We start from the raw sequence: 22223 nt of genomic DNA, 5'->3' as shown, positions 1-22223 counted from the left end.
AAAATCAATAAAAATATATTTTAAAAAAAGAGTGAAGAGGCAAGGATAGGACCAGCTAGAAAGTAAAAAGTTTAGGGGCACAGGTTTTGAATCTTGGTAGGTTTGAACCTAGCTGTGTCACCATGAGAAAAATTTTTTGAAATTGTCTGATCCTCAGGTTCCTTACCTCTACAATGTGGATAACTGTTAGATACAATTATGAAGATAAAGCACTTAGCACAATGCCTGGTACATATTAATCGTGGTTGTATTATTGTTTTGAAGAATGTCAAAATGTTGAGAAAATGCCATTATAGGGAACACACTGGGAGTCTACCCAAGATTTATTAAGGGGATGAAAAGATTGTTGAGCAGCCTTGGGAGCCCAGGGGAGAGGTGAGCCACGTTTATAACATCTTCCAGTGAGGATGGTTTCCTCACTGTCATATGCCAGACCGCAGAAGGGAAGGGTAGGAGACAGGCAGGACTTCTCAGGGGGAAGCAAAGGCAGGAGTGTGGGCTTAAATGGGAAAATACATTCATTGTGCCCCTTAGGTAGTTATGGTGAGAGGGAACCCGAGGGGAAGGATGAAACCAGCTGGGACAGAGAGCACTGTAGACAGGCTGTTTATGGAGGCGGCCTTCCCCTCCTGGGAGGAAAGGTAGGCGTCTTTCCCGGCCTAATACACCTTTCTGTGTTTTAGGTGGTAACTCCCGTTTTCATGAATGAATCCATGTGTATAGGTGGACTCTACACATGTGCAGTTCATGATAAAGTAGCTGCCAAGAACCACTGACTGGAAGAAGGCAATAGAGATTATGAGAAAAAGAAAGATATATATATATATTTTAAAAATCAGAAACTTATTCTGGTTGGAAATATTGATGGGGTAGGAGGACTTTAATTGGCTAGAGGGAAATTCTTCAGAGCCGAGCAAGAGAAGTGGGGGATGGAATCTAAAGAGAGTGCGAAACATAAAATATTTATGACAATGCAGAGGGGACAGACCTAAAACTTCATAGCTCTCCTTAGAGTCTGATAAAAACAAGGGTGATGTACAATTGGGGGTGTAGGAGGCTCCCTAGTCTGTTACACGCTGCCTTTATCTCCTAAGCTCTACTTGCTCTGGCCCCTCCTCCTTCCTCATCTCCTACCCTTCTTCTCCTCCCTCACTCTAACCACACTGCTTCCTCCTTCAAACAGGCCTGCATGTTCGTTGACTTCCTCTTCTTTTTTTAAAAAAATATATTTTTATTGATTTTTTACAGCGAGGAAGGGAGAGGGATAGAGAGTTAGAAACATTGATGAGAGAGAAACATCGATCAGCTGCCTCCTGCACAGCCCCTTCTGGGAATGTGCCCACAACCAAGGTACATGCCCTTGACTGGAATCGAACCTGGGACCCTTCAGTCCGCAGGCCGATGCTCTATCCACTGAGCCAAACCAGTTAGGACCTGACTGCCTCTTCTCAACACATGGCAGCACTCTGTCACTATGCAACTCTGCTCCAAGGTCACCTCGTCAGAGAGCTTTCCTGATCCCCAGGCTTAAAGCAGCAGTTCCCTCCACCACTCTCCATTGCCTCGCCTACTTTAGTTTTCTTCAGAGTAGCCATCACTACGCAGCGCCTCAGCTCCATGAGGATGTAATCACCATGAATGCAGAGTCCTTGTCTGTTCTGGTCACCACTATTTCCCTACCACCTAGTGGGTGACTCTCACATCTTTGTTGAGAGAATGGATACTTTTAGGCTGCTGACCCAATTGCCCCTTTTCCAGCAACATAAAGCAAGGTGGAGAAACCAGAGCCAGAGAAAGAGTGAGGCCAAGAGAGAACTCTTCACCGGTCCCCGTGTCTTGGTGTGGAAGCCTCAGGGTATAAACTGAGACACAAGAAGGAGCAGTTGGCTAACTGTAACTTCTTTTCCCGCTAATATCCTCGTGACATTAGCAAACAATTGTCTTGGCATAGATCCACAGGCTGGGGCTGCTCAGGGTGGCGAGTAAAAGTGCCCTGAACTAGGGATCCAGGAACATGTTCTAGTTAAGGCTCTGTTGCAGACTAGCTAAGTGACAGGGGTGAGTCACTTTCATGCTAAGCCTCAGGATTCTAGTTGGTAAATGAAGTAAAAAATATATGCTCTGCCACTTGAGGAGTTACCAAGATTAAATGAAGTGTGTATACCAGTGATGGTGAGCCTATGACACGCGTGTCAGAGGTGACACGCAAACTCATTTTTTAGGTTGATTTTTCTTTGTTAAATGGCATTTAAATATATAAAATAAATATCAAAAAGATAAGTCTTTGTTTTACTATGGTTGCAAATATCAAAAAATTTCTATATGTGGCACAGCACCCGAGTAAAGTTAGGGTTTTTCAAAATGCTGATAGGCCGAGCTCAAAAGGTTCGCCATCACTGGTGTATATCAAGGGAGAAGAATCTAGAGCAGTGGTTCTCAACCTGTGGGTTGCGACCCCTTTGGGGGTCGAACGACCCTTTCACAGGGGTCGCCTAAGACCACCGGAAAACACATATATAATTACATATTGTTTTTGTGATGAATCACTAGGCTTTCATTATGTTCAATTTGTAACAGTGAAAATACATCCTGCATATCAGATATTTACATGACGATTCATAACAGTAGCAACATTACAGTTATGAAGTAGCAACGAAAGTAATTTTATGGTTGCGGGTCACCACAACATGAGGAACTGTAGTAAAGGGTCGCGGCGTTAGGAAGGTTGAGAACCGCTGACCTAGAGGCTCCAGAAAGGGTCTTGCCATGAGGAGCACCGCTGTCTACCCCCATGTCAGGCACTATGACTTAGTGAGAAAGAGCCAGACAGCCCAGAGTTTGAATCTTGGTTCCATTAGGTACTAGCAACAAGTGAAAATTAGCAACCTCTCTGTGCCTCATTTTTTAAAAAATACATTTTTATTGATTTTTAGAGAGAGAGGAAGGAAGAGGGAGAGAGAGATAGAAACATCGGTGGCAGAGAAACAGATCAGCTGCCTCCTGCATGCCTCCACTGGGGACGCAACCCGGGTATCGAACTGGCAAGCTCTTGGTTCATAGATCCACGCTCAACCACTGAGTCACATCAGCCAGGCTCTGTGCCTCACTTTTACCAACTTTAAAATGGAGCTAACAGAAGGACTTACCTCACATAAGTATTATGAAGGTTGAATGAGTTAATATTTATAAACCTGTTACAAAAATCCCTGGCACTCTGTATGTTTGTTATAGAAAATAAAAAAAGCATTGTTACAGAGATTAAAATAATAATCCCAGGCAACTGTTAAGCGAAGATTCACCAAAAAAAACCCCATAAACAAAAAAGAAAAAAAGATTTGACTGAGGAAATACTTGAGTAGCCTGAGTGGACTGGGAATGACATCAATATATATTGATTTCAAAGAGGAAGGGAGAGGGAGAGAGAGAGATAGGAGCATCAATGATGAGAGAGAATCATTGATCGGCTGCCTCCTGCATGCCCCACACTGGGGATTGAGCCTGCAACCCAGGCATGTGCCCTGATTGGGAATTGAACCATGGCCTCCTGGTTCATGGGTCAATGCTCAACCTATGAATGGCTGGGGACTAACTTTTGTGCTTCTGTGCGAAGGCACTCTGGCTGCTTTGTCCACCACCATACTGATCACCCGGCTGTTTCAGCCCAACAGGCTGATGCAGTGGCCTCTACCCCCTCCCACGGCAGCCCTGTGTTAGCACAAGGATGCAGCTTCCCAGCCTCTCTTTGGAAACTGCATTTTTAGCTGATACTTCATTTTCCCCATGCTGAATATATATATTTTTCCATTTCTATAAGTGGGCCTTTGAGCCCTTTCTGAGAGTCTGAGATAGTGGTCTGCTCAGATCTCTTTCTAGAACAGAGGCTTTCTCGTTATTTTGAAGGACATTGGACTAGTGGCAGATGGCTCTTGCCAGGACTCTTCTCCAGGCACAAAAAACCTGTCTTTAAGCCCCAGGATGATGGTTGGGGCCTGGTTATCCATGGGCAGGTATCCAGACGGGCCCACTCACCTCTGCCGGGTGCCCCATGACTATGCTTTACAGGACAACAAGACCTTGTTGATATTTAATCCTTGTTTGTTTTTAAGAAGCAAATTCAACTCAACCCAAATCCTATTGATGTGAATGGTGCTTGAACCGTGTCTCAATATGGTCATTTCCTTGGATATTTTGCTCTGCTGGCCTCCCTGAACTCTGGCTCTTGGCAAAGGCCTGCCCACCTCCTCTACAGGTGGGTGTGGAAACAGGCCCAGTCTCTCCCTAAATAATCCTGTGTTGCTGGGAATAAGTCACTGCTCTTCACTGACAAATCCCGAAATGTGGTAACAATTAATAGGAGGGCAAGTATTTTATTTCACTTCAGCATCAAAGTGGATGAAGGCAGCATTGCTCAGTGGTTAAGTCTAAAGACATTGGAAGTCAAATCCTACTTTCTCCACTTTTTGGCTAACTGACCTCCAGAATTCTGTGCCAATGCTTTCACCTGTGAACTTGAGACATTAATAGTACTCATCTCATAGGGTATTGTGAGGATTAAATAAAATGATAAATGTAGGCTACGTAGCATAATGCCAGACACATAGTGGTTGCTCCATAAATAGTCAGTAATTACTATTATTGATGAGAGATAGGAGAAGGGAGCAAGGGGAGGAGTTTAAGAAACTGAAACAAGAAAGGTGTAGAGAAAAGGAAGAATTAAAATTCCATGGGGGGAAAAAAAACTTGTAGAGAGAAATGGACATGGACTCTTCCTGCCTTCCACACAGAGGGTGGGTGGCTGGTAGGATACTGGGAGGGATGGTCAGAGTCACAGGATTCCCAGGCCACGATGAGAAAGTTAGGATCAGAACATAAGCCTGTGAGTTTTGGCCCTGAGGGAAAAATTTTCCGACATGGAAGAGTCATGAGTTCGCACACTCAGACTTATTTCGGTGATTTCAAGAGAAAAAGGGGGTTTCTAACTTCCTTTTCCACTGCTTCTCAGCTGCTTCACTAATCTGAGTTCCAGGAAAGCAGTTGATTCACAGTCCAATGGTAAGCATAAGGGACCACCTTTGCCGGGAACAGCAGCAGGAGAAATTTAGGGTGCAATCTCCGTGAAGCTCAAATGGAAGGAGCCCCAATTTAAAATGGTCAAGGGAACCAGAGAGACCATGGTGCATTTAGTCTACCTTTTCAGAAAATCCTAACCCACGCATTCGTGTCAGGAATTTGATAGTGCATTTTTAGAACTGGTAAGAGACAATAGAAATAGATTTAAAATGGCAAACAGAGTCAATTTTTATATAAGAAAGGCAATTATTTGGATTTAATTAAATAATATATGCAATGAAAAGACACACCCAGAGCTAGGCTAATGTTACATGGTTTTCTTTGTACCGACAACAAACAGTATGCATATGTCCTTTATAATTTACTGTTGAGCATAAGTAAGGAAAACAGTTTTTAAAGCCAGTTCTTCATTTTTTGAAAGTAATGTTCTTAGTTCCAGTTCTTCATTTTTTTGAAAGTAATGTATTTGTAAAATAGGAATAATAGCCACTTCTCATTTATTTTAGGGAGTTTTTGGAAGATAGAAGCTGAGTAATAGCTCTGAATGTGCTTTGAAAATGAAGCAAGCGTCCAGAGATCAAGTTTCTACAGTGACAATTATGGCCATGAACTCCAATCTGCTAGGGCAATGAAATAATGGGGAAAAGTATATCTCTGTCAAAAGCCATATGATACATTATAATACCCCAAAAGAAATAGCTTTTAAGTTATTCAAGATTTTGGATTATTTCTTCTTTTTCTGGGCTTTCTGGCCAGGTCTACCAAGTGCTGAGTCTCCTGAGCAGAAGGGTTTGTCTCAGCTCTTTGGAGACCCACCACAAACAAAAATTCAAACTCTAAAGCTGAAAAACAGGTTTGACTCTTACTGGTTGTTTTCCTTATAGACCAAGGGTATCTGTGTTGAAACCTATCAGAAGGGCATTTCCATGTCTTCCTTCAGGGCAATTTCTACAAAAAAAGTAATAGAAAACTAGGAAGGGATCAACAAGGGTCAGAACTTACAGGTTTGTAGGCAAAGGAGCAAGATCCATAAGTAGTGCTGCGCCATCTTCAGAGGTTCATTGATTGTGAAAAGAAAGGCACTCTTCTAGCAGACAGCGTTTCACTCGAATTTTCTTGCTATTTATAGCTGAAAGGAAGTGACAACGATTTCGGAAACAATGGTCTTTGCTGTTTTTCCCTATATTATCACATAAAGTGCCTAGCATTAATTCGTTGTTTATTTAACAAATATTTATTGAATGCCTACTATGTGTCAGGCACTATTCTGGGTGCTGGCAGTATAAAGACCAACAAAGCAATTGATCTCTCCCCTTGTTGGGCAGATCAGCAATTAAACAGTGTTTTCACAGAAAATTATGGAGAACGGGGAGGGCCCGGGCTAAGAGAATGTGGGGAAGGCTCTCTGTAGGAACTGACAACCAAGCTGAGATGGATCTGAAAAGTCAGTTAGCATTATTAGGCAAAAGGTGGTGGGAATAGAGAGTAGGAAGAATGTGTTCACATGATAGGAGCTTAATAAATGGCAGCAACTAATACTATATAATTACAGTTATATGTTAATATATAATACAATTATATGTAACTAATAAAACATATTTTATACAAATTGAATAATTTCCCAAATTATCCTATATAATAAAATCAAAGCCTAGGTGGCGTCATGCACGATGTCATCACAAGGTGGCCACCACAAGATGACCTGCAGGGGAGGGCAGTTGGGGGCAGAAAGAAGAAAGAATGTAAAATTGCCAAGAGCTGCTGAAAACTTAACGTTGTATTTCTTTCTTCCAAAATAATGCCAGCAGGGGAGGGCAGTTTGGGGTGATTGGGCCAGCAGGGGAGCAGTTAGACATTGATCAGGCCAGCAGGGGAGCGGTTAGGGTGCGATCAGGTTGGCAGGCAAAAGCAGTTAGGAGTCAGCAGTCCCAGATTGTGAGAGGGATGTTCAACTGCCGGTTTAGGCCCAATCCTGGCAGTTGGACATTCCCCAAGGGGTCCCAGATTGGAGAGGGTGCAGGCCAGGCTGAGGGACAACCCCCCCCCCCCCCGTGCACAAATTTCGTGCACCAGGCCTCTAGTTTTATATCATATGATATTCTATTATGTTATTATATATTTTATGATATATAATTATGTTATATATATCATATAATTAATATAATTATATTATGAGTGAGATAAATGAAATACAGGGCTATTCTTTCGTTGAGGCTTACTACTCCCTGTTAGAAGATAACAGGGGTCTTGTATGTATGTAGGGTGTCAGGGGAAATAACGTTAGGGGCAAAAACAGAATATTGGAGACTAGCGATAGTTATAAGAAATATTAATCATGCTCTATTAACTGTGATTGCCTTGTTCTGATGAAAGAAAGGACATTTTTACCTGTCTGGGAGTTGTACACTGCTGGGACCTGGGAATCAACCTTGGACCTGGGAGTCAATATTGGAATTCGGTCCAGTCTCATTCAAGAACTGCCTATTGCCCTGACTGGTTTGGCTCAGTGGATAGAGCGTTGGCCTGTGGACTGAAGGGTTCCAGGTTCGATTCCAGTCAAGGGCATGTACCTTGGTTGCGGGCACATCCCCAGTGGGGAGTGTGTGGGAGGCAGCTGATCAATATTTCTCTCTCATCAATATTTCTACCTCTCTATCCCTCTCCCTTCCTCTCTGTAAAAAAATCAATAAAATATATTAAAAAAATAAAACTGCCTATTATCATGGAAAGAGTTAACCTTAACCTTGTTGCCCAAACAATGGAGTCCCACTTCAGCCTTCACTGCCTACTTCCCCATGTCATTTTTGTCTTACCCAATATAAGCAGTGGTTAGTTGCAGAGCAGATATTTGTGGATGACCTGCTGCTCTCCTGTACTGTTGGCAGGATTGGAATAAACACTCACATATGATTCAACCCTGTCTCTGCTTAATTGTCTCAAGTATTGGCAGGCAGCCCAGACCCCTTGGTTGTCTAGTTAAAATAATAAGTATAAATACTTGAGCCCCAAAGCTAAGCAATTTTAACTGGAACCCAGCTGTTTGGGGGGAGTCTGAGGATCCAGCTCCTGAAACCTGCGGGGAAATAAGATTATGTGTAGCCTTTGCCACTGAGAGGAGTCCTTCATTTCTAGGCAACTTGAGCCTCTGAGGTCATTTACTGTATAATCCTGCTCATCGTTCTCCAAATATATAATTGTTCAGTGTAGCACAAATGAGCGCCTTTATGTAGGGATAGCGAACCAGGCAGCTTTTGGGGACCAAAGAAAGACTGAAGATAAAAATGGAATTTCCCAAATTAATTATTTCATTTAATAAGATTAAACCATATTACTTTCACATTTTTAGCATGTCTTCCTAAAGTATGTGATTACTACACATGGAAAACACACACATTCATCATGTTTCATAGAGAAGGAGAAAAGAAGAAAGAATGTAAAATTGGCAAGAGCTGCTGAAAACTCAACGTTGTATTTCTTTCTTCCTTCCTCTTTCTCTGTAGGAATGTTCTTTCTTCCCCTGTTATCTGAAACTCATGCTTGGTCTCACGTCTATGCCTTAAGAAATCTTAGATGGTAACTGTTAGGCACATTCTTAGACAGTATCTGTTAGGCACATTATGCCTTGCAGGGGGCTCTTGCTCCTCCCGGCGATTTTCTGTTATTCTCCTTGTAGGTTTCATGAACAATGGCCTTTGGCTTCCAGTAAACTGCCTCACCCAGTTTCCAGTGGATCACCTACACCTCACCCCCACCTACACCTGGTCTGACCCATTACTCTGACTGACCCTTAAAAGTGACATAAATATCCCGCTCCCCCTACTCTGCCCTGCTGATGCCATTTTGGTCTCAGCCCTTCTGCTAGCAGATGTAATAATCTATAATAATAAAAGCATAATATGCTAATTAGACCGGACAGCCAAACGACATTCCGGACATCTTTCCAGACGACCTTCCGGATGAAGCTGGGGTGGCGAGGGCCCAGCCCCTTGCACGAATTTCGTGCATCAGGCCTCTAGTACATTTATAATTCTTTACCCCTTTTGGCCTCATGCGTTCCTCTTTCGGCAACCCTAATGGTATCTTAGTCCTGTTGAGCCTAGACCAATCTCTCTCTCTCCCTTTTTTTAAGAGAAATACAATCCAAAAATTTATACTTACATATTTTGGTTTGGTTGCTTTTAACTTCCAAAAATTTAAGGGCCTGCAGATTTGACAGAAAAATGGCTAATGTCCATAGTCTAACATATCAGGTCGGATAGTGGTTAAATTTGGCTTCACTGAAGTAATTTGGTCACTTATTATGAACGAACTCTTGTTAGCCAACGATTATTTGTTTGATGTTCAACTTTTGATATATCCTATCCTGGATAAGACCTTTAGTTTTTATCATATTCCTAGACCAGTGTCTTATCTCTATCTTTCAGCCTTATACTGCACATCAATCAAGAAGACACTAGGTTTTGAGACTTATTTTGATCTGATGTGGAAGGATATGAAAGTTCTGCTATTCCATGGTAACAATAAGAAAACTGAAATTAAAATCGTACTTATCTGTGGAATGTGCAATGAGTGGTATATGCAAAAAACCCACGATGAACTGAATTCCAGAGAGAAATGTGCCCTTTGTAGATGAGCGGAGAGCCAAATAGCTCATAAACTGGGGCAGAGAGAAGGAGAAAATAGTGGCCGAATAGGCAGACTTTTCTTCCACCTCCTCTCAGGGCCAGACTGGAAATAAAACTAAAGTGGGGAACATGCACCCATAGTTACCAACTGAGGTCCCAGTGAAGGAGGGGACTTATATCAAGAAAGGACAGAAAACACCTGGAGACCGACAGGAAGGATGAGGTCAGGAGAGGAAATGACCGAGCGTCCAGGAGCATCAGGCGGGCAGGTCGAGAGCGAGGGGGGAGCTCCTGGCTATGGGAGGCTGTTCCCTCTAAGATAGAGGCCGTGACCCAGATGGGCTCCATAGCCTGGAGTACCAGAGCCCAGAGCCCGGAGTTCCCAGGTAACATCCCACTGTGAAAGGCGACAGGGCTGCTGGCCACAGTGGGGCCTGGAGTCCATCAAAGAGAAGGTTACAGTTTAGTTGTTGTTTTTTTTCTTTTTTCTAAACCCAGAGCACAGAAGTTTTCATTGGCAGCTGCTCACCTGAGGCTTTGGTGCGAGGAGAGAGTGCGGACTTCAGGTGCCTAAGGAGAGGCCCGGGTGGGAAGCATTCCAGGGAGACTCACAAAAGCAGCAGCCTGGAGTCCTGTCCTTGGTCACATACACCCGAACCAAATGGCCTTTTGTCTAAAGAGGAACTAACCCCTCCCATAGCCTCAGGGCAGGTCAGAGAAACAAAACCCCGCCCTAGGTGGTAACAGCCCACTCTACCCTCAGGAGCCATGCCTACCACAGACTAAATGTCCATTTTTAGAGAAAACAGAAGCTGAGGTCAAGCCTATGGGTCTGAGGGTTTCAACAATCTCAGGGAGCATCAGTGACTGGATTGGGGAAGAGGCCATCCACCCACTATCCTGGGCACCAGTCTAGTCTGGTACTTTCCCTGCACGGGAGAGCTGATAGAAACTCCAGGTTTCCAGCTGATCCCACTGGGTTGCATCCAGATATTTTGGGCCAATTGCAGAGGAGTAGCTCTGGGACAGGGAAATACACCAATCACATTTCCTGAAATCTGAACAGCCCCTTCCCTGCCTACAACACTTTTGAGGGATTAAGGTTGACAGATGGATTTAATTGACATTTATAGAACATTTCACTCAAAAGCTGCAGAATATACATTCTTCTCAAGTGCACATGGGTCATTCTCAAAGATAGACCACATGTTAGGACACAAATCAAGTCTCTACAAGTTCAGGAAGATTTGAATCATATCAAGTATTCTCAGATCACAACGGAATGAAATTAGTAATCAATTACAGGAAAAACACTCAAAAAATCTTCAAACACATGGAGGCTAAATAGCATGTTAAGTGAATGCGTTATCAATGAGATCAAGAAAGAAAAAAAGAACTTCCTGGAAACAGATGAAAATGGTCACGCAATAACCCTAAATCTCAAGGACACAGCAAAAGCAATCCTGAGAGGGAAGTTCATAGCATTACAGGCCTACCCAAAAAACAAGAAAAACTTCTAATAAACTACTAACTCTACAACTCAAAGAATTAGAAAGAGAACAAAAATAAAAGCCCAGTGTAAGTAGATGGAAGAAAATAATAAAGATTGTTATGGGTTGGCTCAGCGAAATAGACCACCAACTCAGAATTTAAATTTAAGAGTCTTTATTAAGCTGGCCAGCTGACCACAGCACCTATCTCCCCCTCTGGGAGATTCGGAGCATGTGGCAGAGACCAAGGGTGCAGTATGATCCTTTATAGCAAAACAGTGTTAGAAAAAAATACAAAGCATTTCATTCGCTGTTCCCTAGAAGTTCACTAAAAGTTCATAAGTACAAAGAGGGGGTGGGGGTGGGAGAGGGTAAACGGAGTCACACCTGGCTGGAGCGTATCATAACACATTGTTTTTCTAAGACAATCTAGCAATTTTTCTTCCATGGTTCCTAACCCTGACACAATCCTTCTCCATATCCTGACACGATCCCTCTCCATGCGTCAGTCCCCCCTCCCAGGACATTCAATTTCTCATGTCTCATTTCCTCCCCTTAGCACATTCTGTAACATTCTGTAACCCTTCCATGGCTCAGTCCCACACCCTGTAACAAGATCAGAATGGAAATAAATGATATAGAGACTAAAAAAGCCAAAAAAACAAAAAATCAATAAATTCTAGGACTTTGAAAAAGGAGATAAAGGAAGATATAAACAAGTGGAAGAACATACTGTGTTCATGGATTGGTAGAATCAACATCATTAAAATGTTCATACTTCCAAAAGCAATCTATATATTCAACACAATCCCTATTAAAATACCAATGGCATATTTCACAGATCTAGAACCAGTACTCCAAAAATTTATATGGAATCAAAAAAGGCCCTGAATAGCTACAGCAATCTTGAGAAAGAACAACAATGTTGGAGCAATCACAATACCAGATATCACGTTATAGTATAGATCAATGGAACAGAACAGATACCCAAGAAATTGATCCAAGCCATTACACTCAATTGATATTTGACAAAGGAGGCAAGAGCATACAATGGAGTCAAGACAGCCTGTTCAATAAATGGTGTTGGGAAAATTGGACAGGTACATGTGAAAAAATAAAACTAGATCACCAACTTATACCATACAATAATAAACTCAAAATAGGTAAAAGACTTAAATGTAAGTTGTGAAACCATACGAATCTTAGAAGAAACCATAGGCAGCAAAATCTCAGACATCTTTCATAGCAGTATGTTTATGGATACATCTCCTAGGTCAAAGGAAACTAAGGAGAAAATAAATGTGACTGTAAAGTCTGGGGCTGGGAAAATAGGGACTTACCCGATCCCACCCACTGAGTTGGACAAACAACCCAGAATGACCGAGCTACAGTTGTGCTCACATCCTGCTGTGCTAACTTCCTGATGGACAATAAATGACCACCTGAGACTTCTCAGGATGGCCAGGGTGCAACTGTACAAACTTCCCGCTCATAAATCACCCGCCACAAGATACCTCAGATAAACCTGATTGGTCCAACAGCAGCTCTGCCAGGTATAGGCGGGTGTGACTAACCCCCCCCCCCTCCCCCCCCCCCCCCCCCGGCCTGTGCTCCTGGACCGCGGGACCTCACCCGAGAGCTTTCAATAAAGGCAATCTTTCACTCTTACCCTGCTTGTCTTGGTAAACTTATTGGTTTCAGTCAGATTAAATTTTACATCTCAGATTAAACATTACAGTGACTACATAAAAACAAAAAGCTTCTGCACAGCAAAAGAAACCATCAACAAAATGAAAGGAGAGCCCACTGCATGGGAGAACATATTTGCCAATGATACATCTGATAAGTGGTTAATTTCCCACATATATAAGAAAGTCATACAGCTCAATGAAAGGAAGATAAAGAATCCAATTTAAAAATGGGGAAAGGAACTAAATAGACACTACTCCAAAGTGGATTCACAGAAGGCAAAGAGACATATAAAAAAATGCTCAAAATCACTAATCATCTAAGAGATGCAAATTAAAATGACAATGAAGTATTTCCTCAAACTTGTCAGAATGGTGATCATCAAGTCAACAATGTATAGCCCGTGGACACAAACAATTGTGTGCTGAAGGCCTGGGAGGGACAGGTGTGCAATGGAGAGGGTCAATGGAAAAACGATTGCAAGGGGCATCTGTAATACTTTCCGCAATAAAGATTTTAAAAAACCCCAAAAGACCTGGGTCAGGAGGCTGGTCTGGGTACAGACCAATAGAAGAGAGAGCCTGCCATAAACAGAGACTTTGAGAAGAAGGACAAAGTTGATGAAATGTACATGATAGTATGGGCTGATAAGACAGGCTGGAATCTAGAAGAGCTTCTGAAGCAAAAACAAATTGTTTGCCCAATAATGTCCATTCTTTCCAGAATTTTGCTGAGAAAGTGGCACTAGGAAGGGACTAGAGAGAAAGCTTCCCTTACCTGGCGAAGGAAATAAACATAGAAGTCCGGGAAGGGCAGAAAGTCCCAAACAAGATGAATCCAAAGAGACCCACACCAAGAAACGTTGTAATTCAAATTCAAAAGGGTAAAGACAAAGAGAGATTCTTTTTAAAATATATATTTTTTATTGATTTTAGAGAGGAAGGGAGAGGAAGAGAGAGATAGAAACATCAATGATGAGAGAGAATCATTGATTGGCTGCCTTCTGCAAGCCCTCCACTGGGGATCAAGCCCACAACCCTGGCATGTGCCCTTGACTGGGATCAAAACCGGGGCCCTTCAGTTCACAGGCCGATGCTCTATCCACTGAGCCAAATCAGTTAAGGCCAAAGAGAGATTCTTAAAAGCAGCAAGAGAAAAGTAGTTAGTTACCTACAAGAGAGCACCCATAACTGTTGGTTGATTTCTCAACAGAAACTTTGTAAGCCAGAAGGGATTGGCAAGAAATATTCAAAGGGGTGGAAAGCAAGGACCTATAACCAAGATTAGTCTACCCACCAAAGCTATCATCCTATATATAATAAAAGCCTAATTGGCTGTTCAACCAATCAAAGTGTAATATGCTAAGGATATGCTGAGGCCACTCAACAGCTTGCTATGACATGCACTGACCACCAGGGGGCAGACGCTCCGGCCAATAGGTTGGCTTGCTGCTGGGGTCTATCCCATTGGGACTAAGCAAAATGGGTCGGACACTCCCTGGAGCCTTCGGTGGTCCCTCCCGGGCTGGCCAACCTCCTGCATCCCTCCCTGGCCCTGATCCTGCACTGGTGTGGTCCCTTGGCCTGGCCTGCACCCTCTCGAAATCTAGGACTCCTCAGGGGATGTCACAGAGCCTGTTTTGGCTCGATCCTGCAGGCCAGGTCGAGGGACCCCACTGGTGCATGAATTTGTGCACCAGATCTCTAGTTAACAATGGAAGGACAGATAAAGAGCTTCCCAGACAAAAAACAGCTAAAGAAGTTCATCACCACCAAACCAGTAGTTTATGAAATAAGGGGTCTTCTTTAAAAAGAAGAAACAAAAAGATAAAAAAAATATGAATAATAAATACATATCTATCAACAATTGAATCTAAAAAACAAAATAAACTAACAAGCACAACAGAAACAGACTTGTAGATACATACAGAGAACATTTTGATGGTTGCCAGATGGGAGGGGTCAGGGGGTTATGTGAAAAAGGTGAAGGGATTAAGAAATACAAATTAGTTGTTATAGAATAGTTATGGGATGTAAAATACAGTATGGGGAATATAGTCAATAATATTCTAATAACTATGTATGGTGTCATATGGGTGTGAGGTTTATTGGGATGATCACATAGTAAGTTATATAATGTCAAATTACTGGGGTGTACCCCTGAAACTAATATAATAATGTATGTCAACTGTAATTAAAAAATAACAAATGATTAGATGGCAAAAAAATAAAGATTTGCAAGATGTAATATAAAGTGAAAAAAATTAATTGAGTATACTAAAACTATTAGATAATTATATAAAAGGATATCTTTATAACCTTGAGAGTAAGAAAAAATTTTAAACCAAGATATAAAATCCCTACAAATAATAAAGGGAAGAAATGATGACTACATCAAATTAAGTTTTCTTCTTAGTAAAAGACACTGTATCCACTTTTAAAAGAGAGGTATATGTTCCCCGGCCAGCATGGTTCAGTGGTTGAGCATCAATCTATGAATCAGGAGTTCACGGTTCGATTCCTGGTCAGGGCACATGCCCGGGTTGCGGGCTTGATCCCCAGTAGGAGGCATGCAGGAGGCAGCCAATCAATAATTTATGTTTCTCTCATCATTGATGTTTCTTTCTCCCTTTCCCTTCCTCTCTGAATTCAATAAAAATATGTTAAAATAAGAGGTATACATAACCAACTAAGACTTAATATCCCAAATATACAGGAAAAAACTGAATATTATCAAGAACAAACATTATCTAGTGGGAAAATGAGTCAATAATGTGCATAAGCAATTCATAAAAGTGGAAACTGGAACTGCAAATAAACATCTGGAGAGATGCACTATCCCTCATTAGGAATAAGAGAAATAAAAGTTAAAACAACTGTGCTATGTCACATACTTGAATGGTCAAAAATATCAGGTAATATCAAGTGCTGTAGAGAAAGGGGGTAAAAAAGAAACTCTAATGAATTGTCAGTGGGAGTATAAATTTTTCAGGACAGTTACATACTTTTACAGAGTTGAGTATTTGCATAATTTATGACTCCAGCAATTCCAACCTGAAAACTACTCAGAGAATCCTTTATATGGGTAGCAAAAGAGGTTTAAAAAGACAGGTACAATGTTGTTCATCATAGCATTGTTTGTAAAGTTCAATATCTATCAACAAGGAAATTGATAAATTAAAATGTAGCCTGTCTATAGGATGTAATACTATAGAGTAGTCAGAAAAATTGAATTAAAGCTACAAGTATCAACCTGGAAAGATCTAAAAAAAATACAATATTGAGCAGCAAACACAAAACAAAACTGAGAACAGAATGTCTCTATATGTAACTTGAAAACAATTCTAGATATCCATATATACCTATAAACATACCCTCCCCCCCCCCGCCCCCGCCAAACACACACACAAATGTATAGACAATGGACTAAAAGGGCACACATGAGATAGATGAGAATGTGTCTATTCAAGGACATGGTAATGGGAAGCAGGAAGAGAATAGGGATGTGTTGTGAAGGGGAAAAATAGAACAAAATAAAAATGAAACATGGACCCAGGGGACCATGGTATTGATTGTATCAATCTATTTTTGTGGACCTGAAATCCAACTTAAAAACAAAAATGATTGCGTATTTCTCATATCATGGAATATAATTCTAACCTTGTCTGCATTGGTGTATTTAACATCGGAAGCAGAATTCAGTCTTGAGTAGCAGACTTCAAAAAGCATGGACAATTTGATCTCTCTTTCTATGAGTCTATTTTTGTTTTTCAGATTCCATATATAAGTGAAATCATATGGTATTTATCTTTCTCAACTGATGGTTGCCAGAGGGGAGGGGTAGGGAGGGGTGAAAAAGGTCAAGAGGGACATAGTCAATAATATTGTGATAACTTAGCACAGGGACAGATGACTTCTAGACTTAGTGTGGTGATTACATCGTAAGGCCTATAAATGTGGAATCACTATATTGTACCTGAAACTAATATAATATGGTACACCAACTGGACTTAAATCAGTTTTGAAAAGGAATTGACAAACCCTATTGTGTTCGGAGGAGAGCAGTCAGGACAGTGGAGGGGCATGTAAGGGGAACGTCACGCGATAGATAACTGAAGGGAAGGAGACCTAGAAACCATACACTTTTAGGAAAAGGAGACCTCAGAAATCATCTTGTCACTTCCCCAGCATTTCACTTAAACTAGTGAAGACATGAGACCTGGGAGGTCAAGTGACTTGTCCACAATCAAAGGTCAGCTAGAAACGACAGTTCTTTTCACATGCTGGGAAAATCGTCATATGGAAGAAGAATTAGACTATTCAGAGAGAAGAACCAGGATGAAAATAGGCAAGTTTCAGGAAGGAGGATTTTAATGTGCAATAACTTTCCGCCTGGAGCTTTTGAACAATGGAACATGTCTAGCTGCGGTGGGAGAGAATTTCAGGGGAGGCTTGTAGGATGCTTAACCAGGGAGTTGGAGAAAGTGGAGGGATTTGGGGGAGGGGACAATAAATGATATCTGCTCTTCTCCTTCTGAGTTTGGAAACAGTTTTGACATAGACAGAAGTCATAAAGGTGGGAAAGTGGGGTTAGCTCTATTATTGTTGAAGCTGATTGGCAAATGTGGCGCTAGGTGAGCTGATGCATGATTAGCACTCAGGACCATTGCTGGCACTTAGCAAGCAGCCAATAAATGTTGGCTGCTAGTGTTGTTATAATGACGATGAAGAGAGGCGGAGGGAAAGAGGAGAAAGGGGAAAAGGAGGAGGCAATCCCAGGACATGTGCCCAGTGTTACAGGGTGTGGGACTGAGCCATGGAAGGGTTACAGAATGTTACAGAATGTGCTAAGGGGAGGAAATGAAACATGAGAAACTGAATGTGCTGGGAGGGGGGACTGACGCATGGAGAGGGATCGTGTCAGGATATGGAGAAGGATTGTGTCAGGGTTAGAAACCATGGAAGGAAAATTGCTAGATTGTCTTAGAAAAACAATATGTTATGATACGCTCCAGCCAGGTGTGACTCCGTTTACCTCCCCTTTGTGCTTATGAAATTTCTGTGACCTTCTAAGGTAACACTGTTTTGCTATAAAGGATCATACTGCACCCTTGATCTCTGCCACATGCTCCGAAGCTCCCAGAGGGGGAGATAGGCGCTGTGGTCAGCTGGCCAGCTTAATAAAGGCTCTTAAATTTAAATTCTGAGTCGGTGGTCTATCTCGTTGAGCCAACCCATAACACCCAGTAAGAGGACATCCCGCTCTTGTGAGCAGGATGAGTAGACAAGAACATGTGCATCTTACAGACAGGCTGGTCCCAAGAAAGAGAGCTTAGAAGGGACTGAATTGGACTTGTTCAGCTCATCTTCCAAATTCACAAAACAGCCCATGCACTCTTCCTCATGAGGTAGAGTGAGTGAGGGATGAGGTGTCGGGACCCGGCAGGAATGTTATTCAAGCCCCAGTAGATCACATGCTTGTCTTCCTATTGTATAACATTTCAATTGCTTCTATTCCTTGTATCTCCCACTGGATGGCACACTCTGACGCTTAGTAGGAACGTGATAACTATTTGTTGAATGAGTGAAACATTGAGTAGAACTAGGCATCTTCTGTGAAATAAACTTACTGCAGTTAACTTTGATTAGAATCTGTCATCAGCCCACACTAGGTTTCCTTATGTCTAAGGGGAGGGTTCCACTCTCCTACCAGTCTGTAATTGTTGTAGACTAACGAGAATCCAGGCAGTTTCAGCAAGTCTGTGACTAAGTTCTCATCTTTTAGATGCAAGAGAAGTGGTGTTGTGGATGGATGTGGGGGGTGGACTGTAGCATTGCCACAGCTCCCTCTTGTGCTTGCTGTATGGAATTCTTCACAAAATCCTCTCTGTGAAGAATGTGCGATAACTTTCCCCTTGGAACTTTTTCACAATGGAACGTGCATAACTGCTGTGGGAGAGAATTTGAGGGGAGGCTTGTAGGATGCTTAACCAGGGAGTTAGAGAAAGGGGTGGGCCTCTAAGTTGGTGGTTCTGTATAGATCTCAACCAAGATTTCATTTGGGTTTGAGGCAGGGTTTGGACATCAATATTTTTAAAAAGTTATCTGGCAACCCTAATATTTAGATAACCTTGGGAATATTGGCAGGTGTAAGCCATGCTTACGTGACCAGGTGGCCGCTTTCAAAATGTGATTTTTGGCCCTGTCCAGGTGGCTCAGTTGGTTGGAACACCGTCTCTCTCATATCTATGTCTCTTTCTCTCTCCCTTTCCCCTTCCTCTCTCTAAACATATCCTCGGGTGTGGATTTAAAAAATGTTATTTTTGGCCCGGCAGGTGTGGCTCAGTGGTTGAGCGTTGACCTATAAAACAAGAAGTCATGGCTTGATTCCCGGTCAGAGCACATGCCCGGGTTGTGGGATTGATCCCCCAGTGTGGGGCGTGCAGGAGGCAGCCGATCAGTGATTCTCTCTCATCATTGATGTTTCTCTCTCTCTCTCCCATCCTTCCTCTCTGGAATCAATAAAAAAATATGTATTTTTAAAAAATGTGATGTTTGAGAGCTCTACTTGTTGGTATATAGAAGAATAGTTAGTCTACACAAAGATCACTAGGCAGTCAGTATGGTTTTAGATTCGAGATTCTCAGTCGGTGGGAAGATTTTCCCCACCAGGAAACATTTGGCAATGGCTGGAGACATTTTTTTAATATATATATATATATATATATATATATATATATATATATATTTTATTGATTTTTTACAGAGAGGAAGGAAGAAGGATAGAGAGTTAGAAATGTTGATGAGAGAGAAACATCGATCAGCTGCCTCCTGCACATCTCCTACTAGGGATGTGCCCGCAACCAAGGTACATGCCCTTGACCGGAATCGAACCTGGGATCCTTGAGTCCGCAGGCCAACGCTCTATCCACTGAGTCAAACCGGTAAGGGCTGGAGACATTTTTGATTGTCTTGATCAGGGACAGGGGATGTGCTACTGGCATCTGCTAGACATCATGCGATGCATGGGGCAACCATGAAAACAATTATCTGGACCAAAATGTCCACACTGCTGCAGCTGAGAAACCTGCTCTGCATTGCTCCACAGGGGGAATTGGAGAAGTCTGGGAAAGGCAATTGCTCTGGCAGTGACAGAAGTTAAACAATCCTTTCAACACAGTTCTCTTCTCATGTGGAAGGGGGCTCCTGACTTTGGTGTGGAGGGCACATCCCCTAGGGAAGGGACCATCTCACCGCTCATCCAGTCAAAGCAGCCACCTCCAGTATTACATCACTACAGCGACAGAGACACAGGGCCATGCGGCACGTCTGGCCATACTACTGGGTCATGAATCCTGTCGGCATCACAAGACACGAGTACAATTTCCTGGATGAACTGTCTGTATTTTCTTCCTTTCCTGGAGGTGGAAACAAGAACTGCAGGAAGAGAAGTCACTTACTGTAATGGGTGGTTTCTCAGTCAGCGTTTCACCCTTTACCAATCACATCCGGGTTATTTAACTAGAGAAAGTGTCCTTCAAGAGGCTTGAGCTCGTGCAAGGTTGCACTGCAGAACAGCAGTCCCTTCAGATGAAAAATGAGACTTTTCCCCCTGAGTTCTCCAGAATTCAGATGTGCTTATTCAGAAAACAACATTAGAGAAGAAACACGGGGAAATCAGACTCTGAAGTATCAGTTTTACTTTTATTTTTTAAGCCCAAGGAAAAGGAACGCTCCAGCTCGCCTTTGGGGGACACGGTGGGGTGTCTGCTTTCCCAGTCATTGGAAGGGTGGCACAAAGACTCCAAGACACGGCCCCTCCCCCCAGTGAGGTGTTGATCTGAGACAGGAAACTCTGAGGGATTAGCCTCTCCTTTCCCCCTTTGCTCCTGCCCTTCCAGCGTAGAATTTAGCCGCAGGAAAAAGCCAAGTGCTGAAAACGAACCTGCTGGGACAACCTGAGGTGTAAAGGAGAGATTGCTCAGACAGTCCGAGGTTAGACAAAGGTGATGTCGTGAACACTTTTTTTGTTTGTTTTTGCCCGTCCCGCATTGAATTCCACTGCTTATGTTTGGGGAATTTGCTGACTCATAAGAGGCAAATCCCACCTATGACTGTACAAGGAGAAAATGGCAGGTATTCAACTCCCAGCCTCCCTGGGAGTAGAACATGGGAGAGTGGCCTGTGATTGGCCACTCGGGCTCAGACTCTGGATTAGAAAATAGAGGTGGCGAGATGAATAAGGACCCTGGAGCAGTCACTGTGGTTCAGCCAGTGCCAACAGCAGAAGGAGTTTCCAATCCAGCGGAGGTAGGAGGTAGGGAGGGGTTGGTGGAGCCCAACTGGTGCTCAGCATTGCCATCCCTGAGCTGGGTTTGTGATTTGGGCTGTGGCTCTGGCCACAGCCGATGTCTTCCTGCTTCCTGCTCCTTTTCAAAGCATGGTTTTTACAGAAGCCCCTGCGATATCTTTTCAGTAGAATCCTTGTCTACATTAAAAAAATGAAATAAAATCCAGCCCTAGTCGGTTTTGCTCAGTGGGTAGAGCGTCGGCCTGCGGACTGAAAGGTTCCGGGTTTGATTCCGGTCAAGGGCACGTGCCCGGGAGGCAGCCAATCGGTGATTCTCTCTCATCATTGATGTTTCTCTCTCTCTCTCTCCCTCTCTGTTCCTCTCTGAAATTAATAAAAATATATTAAAACAAAATCCAGACCAGTTTCTGTTGACCACAGCTAAGAACTCTATTACCAAAATCGCTACGGGGGAATGAGCTACACCGAGCAACAGAACTAACGTCCGAATGGACTGAACAGAGGCGGTACAAGGTGACAAGGACCTCAGCGTTCTGAGCCGGGACGTTGGGACCCTCGTGACATGGCTGGAAGACAGCAGGTGCTTTCTTAGTGTCATACAAGTGCCCGTCGGAAAGAGGAAGGGCTTCCGTTGAGGAAGGAATGTCTGAAAGCAAGAGAATAGGAAGAAAACAGGACTTAATGAAAGAAGCTCTCTGTCTGCAGCCTGCAATTTATTAAGCATTCAATTCCTTGAAACTGTGGGGCTGAAATATGTTAATTTTCTACTTCAGGATAGATTCAGTGTAAGGGGTTAGGAAGTTCCTGCTAGAGGCTCTGGTGATGTGAGGGCGCGGACGTAAAACGAGTTCAGAATAAGGTTGACAAGCCTTAGCTGAAGCTCCAGATTTGTTGCTCAATGGAGCAAACAGAGAACTAGAATTTAAAAATAATTTGGGGAAGTGAAAAATCACCCTAAAATAAGTTCTGGTGACCGCAAATTCCTTTGTAACAGCATCACCAAATACTCGCCACAGTTTCTTTAAATCTGAGCACCCAC

The 22223-nt window shown here is 42.7% G+C and overlaps 1 protein-coding gene across 1 annotated transcript in view; it reads right to left on the bottom strand.

The window, feature by feature from the left end:
* The window catches only part of CD84 (CD84 molecule), a 31823-nt gene extending 21359 nt beyond the window's left edge, over nucleotides 1-10464 (bottom strand). The window contains exons 1-2 of the mRNA XM_081113344.1: nucleotides 10225-10464; nucleotides 6073-6199 (exon numbers count right to left, since the gene is read on the bottom strand). Of these exons, the coding sequence (XP_080969470.1) occupies nucleotides 6073-6118 (46 nt within the window). The 5' untranslated portion in view covers nucleotides 6119-6199; nucleotides 10225-10464. The remainder of the gene's footprint in view (nucleotides 1-6072; nucleotides 6200-10224) is intronic.
* Nucleotides 10465-22223: the final 11759 nt, after the last annotated feature.

This window comes from Myotis nattereri, assembly GCF_964212035.1.
Source record: "Myotis nattereri genome assembly, chromosome: 18".
In the NCBI taxonomy this organism is placed as follows: domain Eukaryota; kingdom Metazoa; phylum Chordata; class Mammalia; order Chiroptera; family Vespertilionidae; genus Myotis; species Myotis nattereri.
This window is presented reverse-complemented; position numbering and strand designations above follow the sequence as displayed.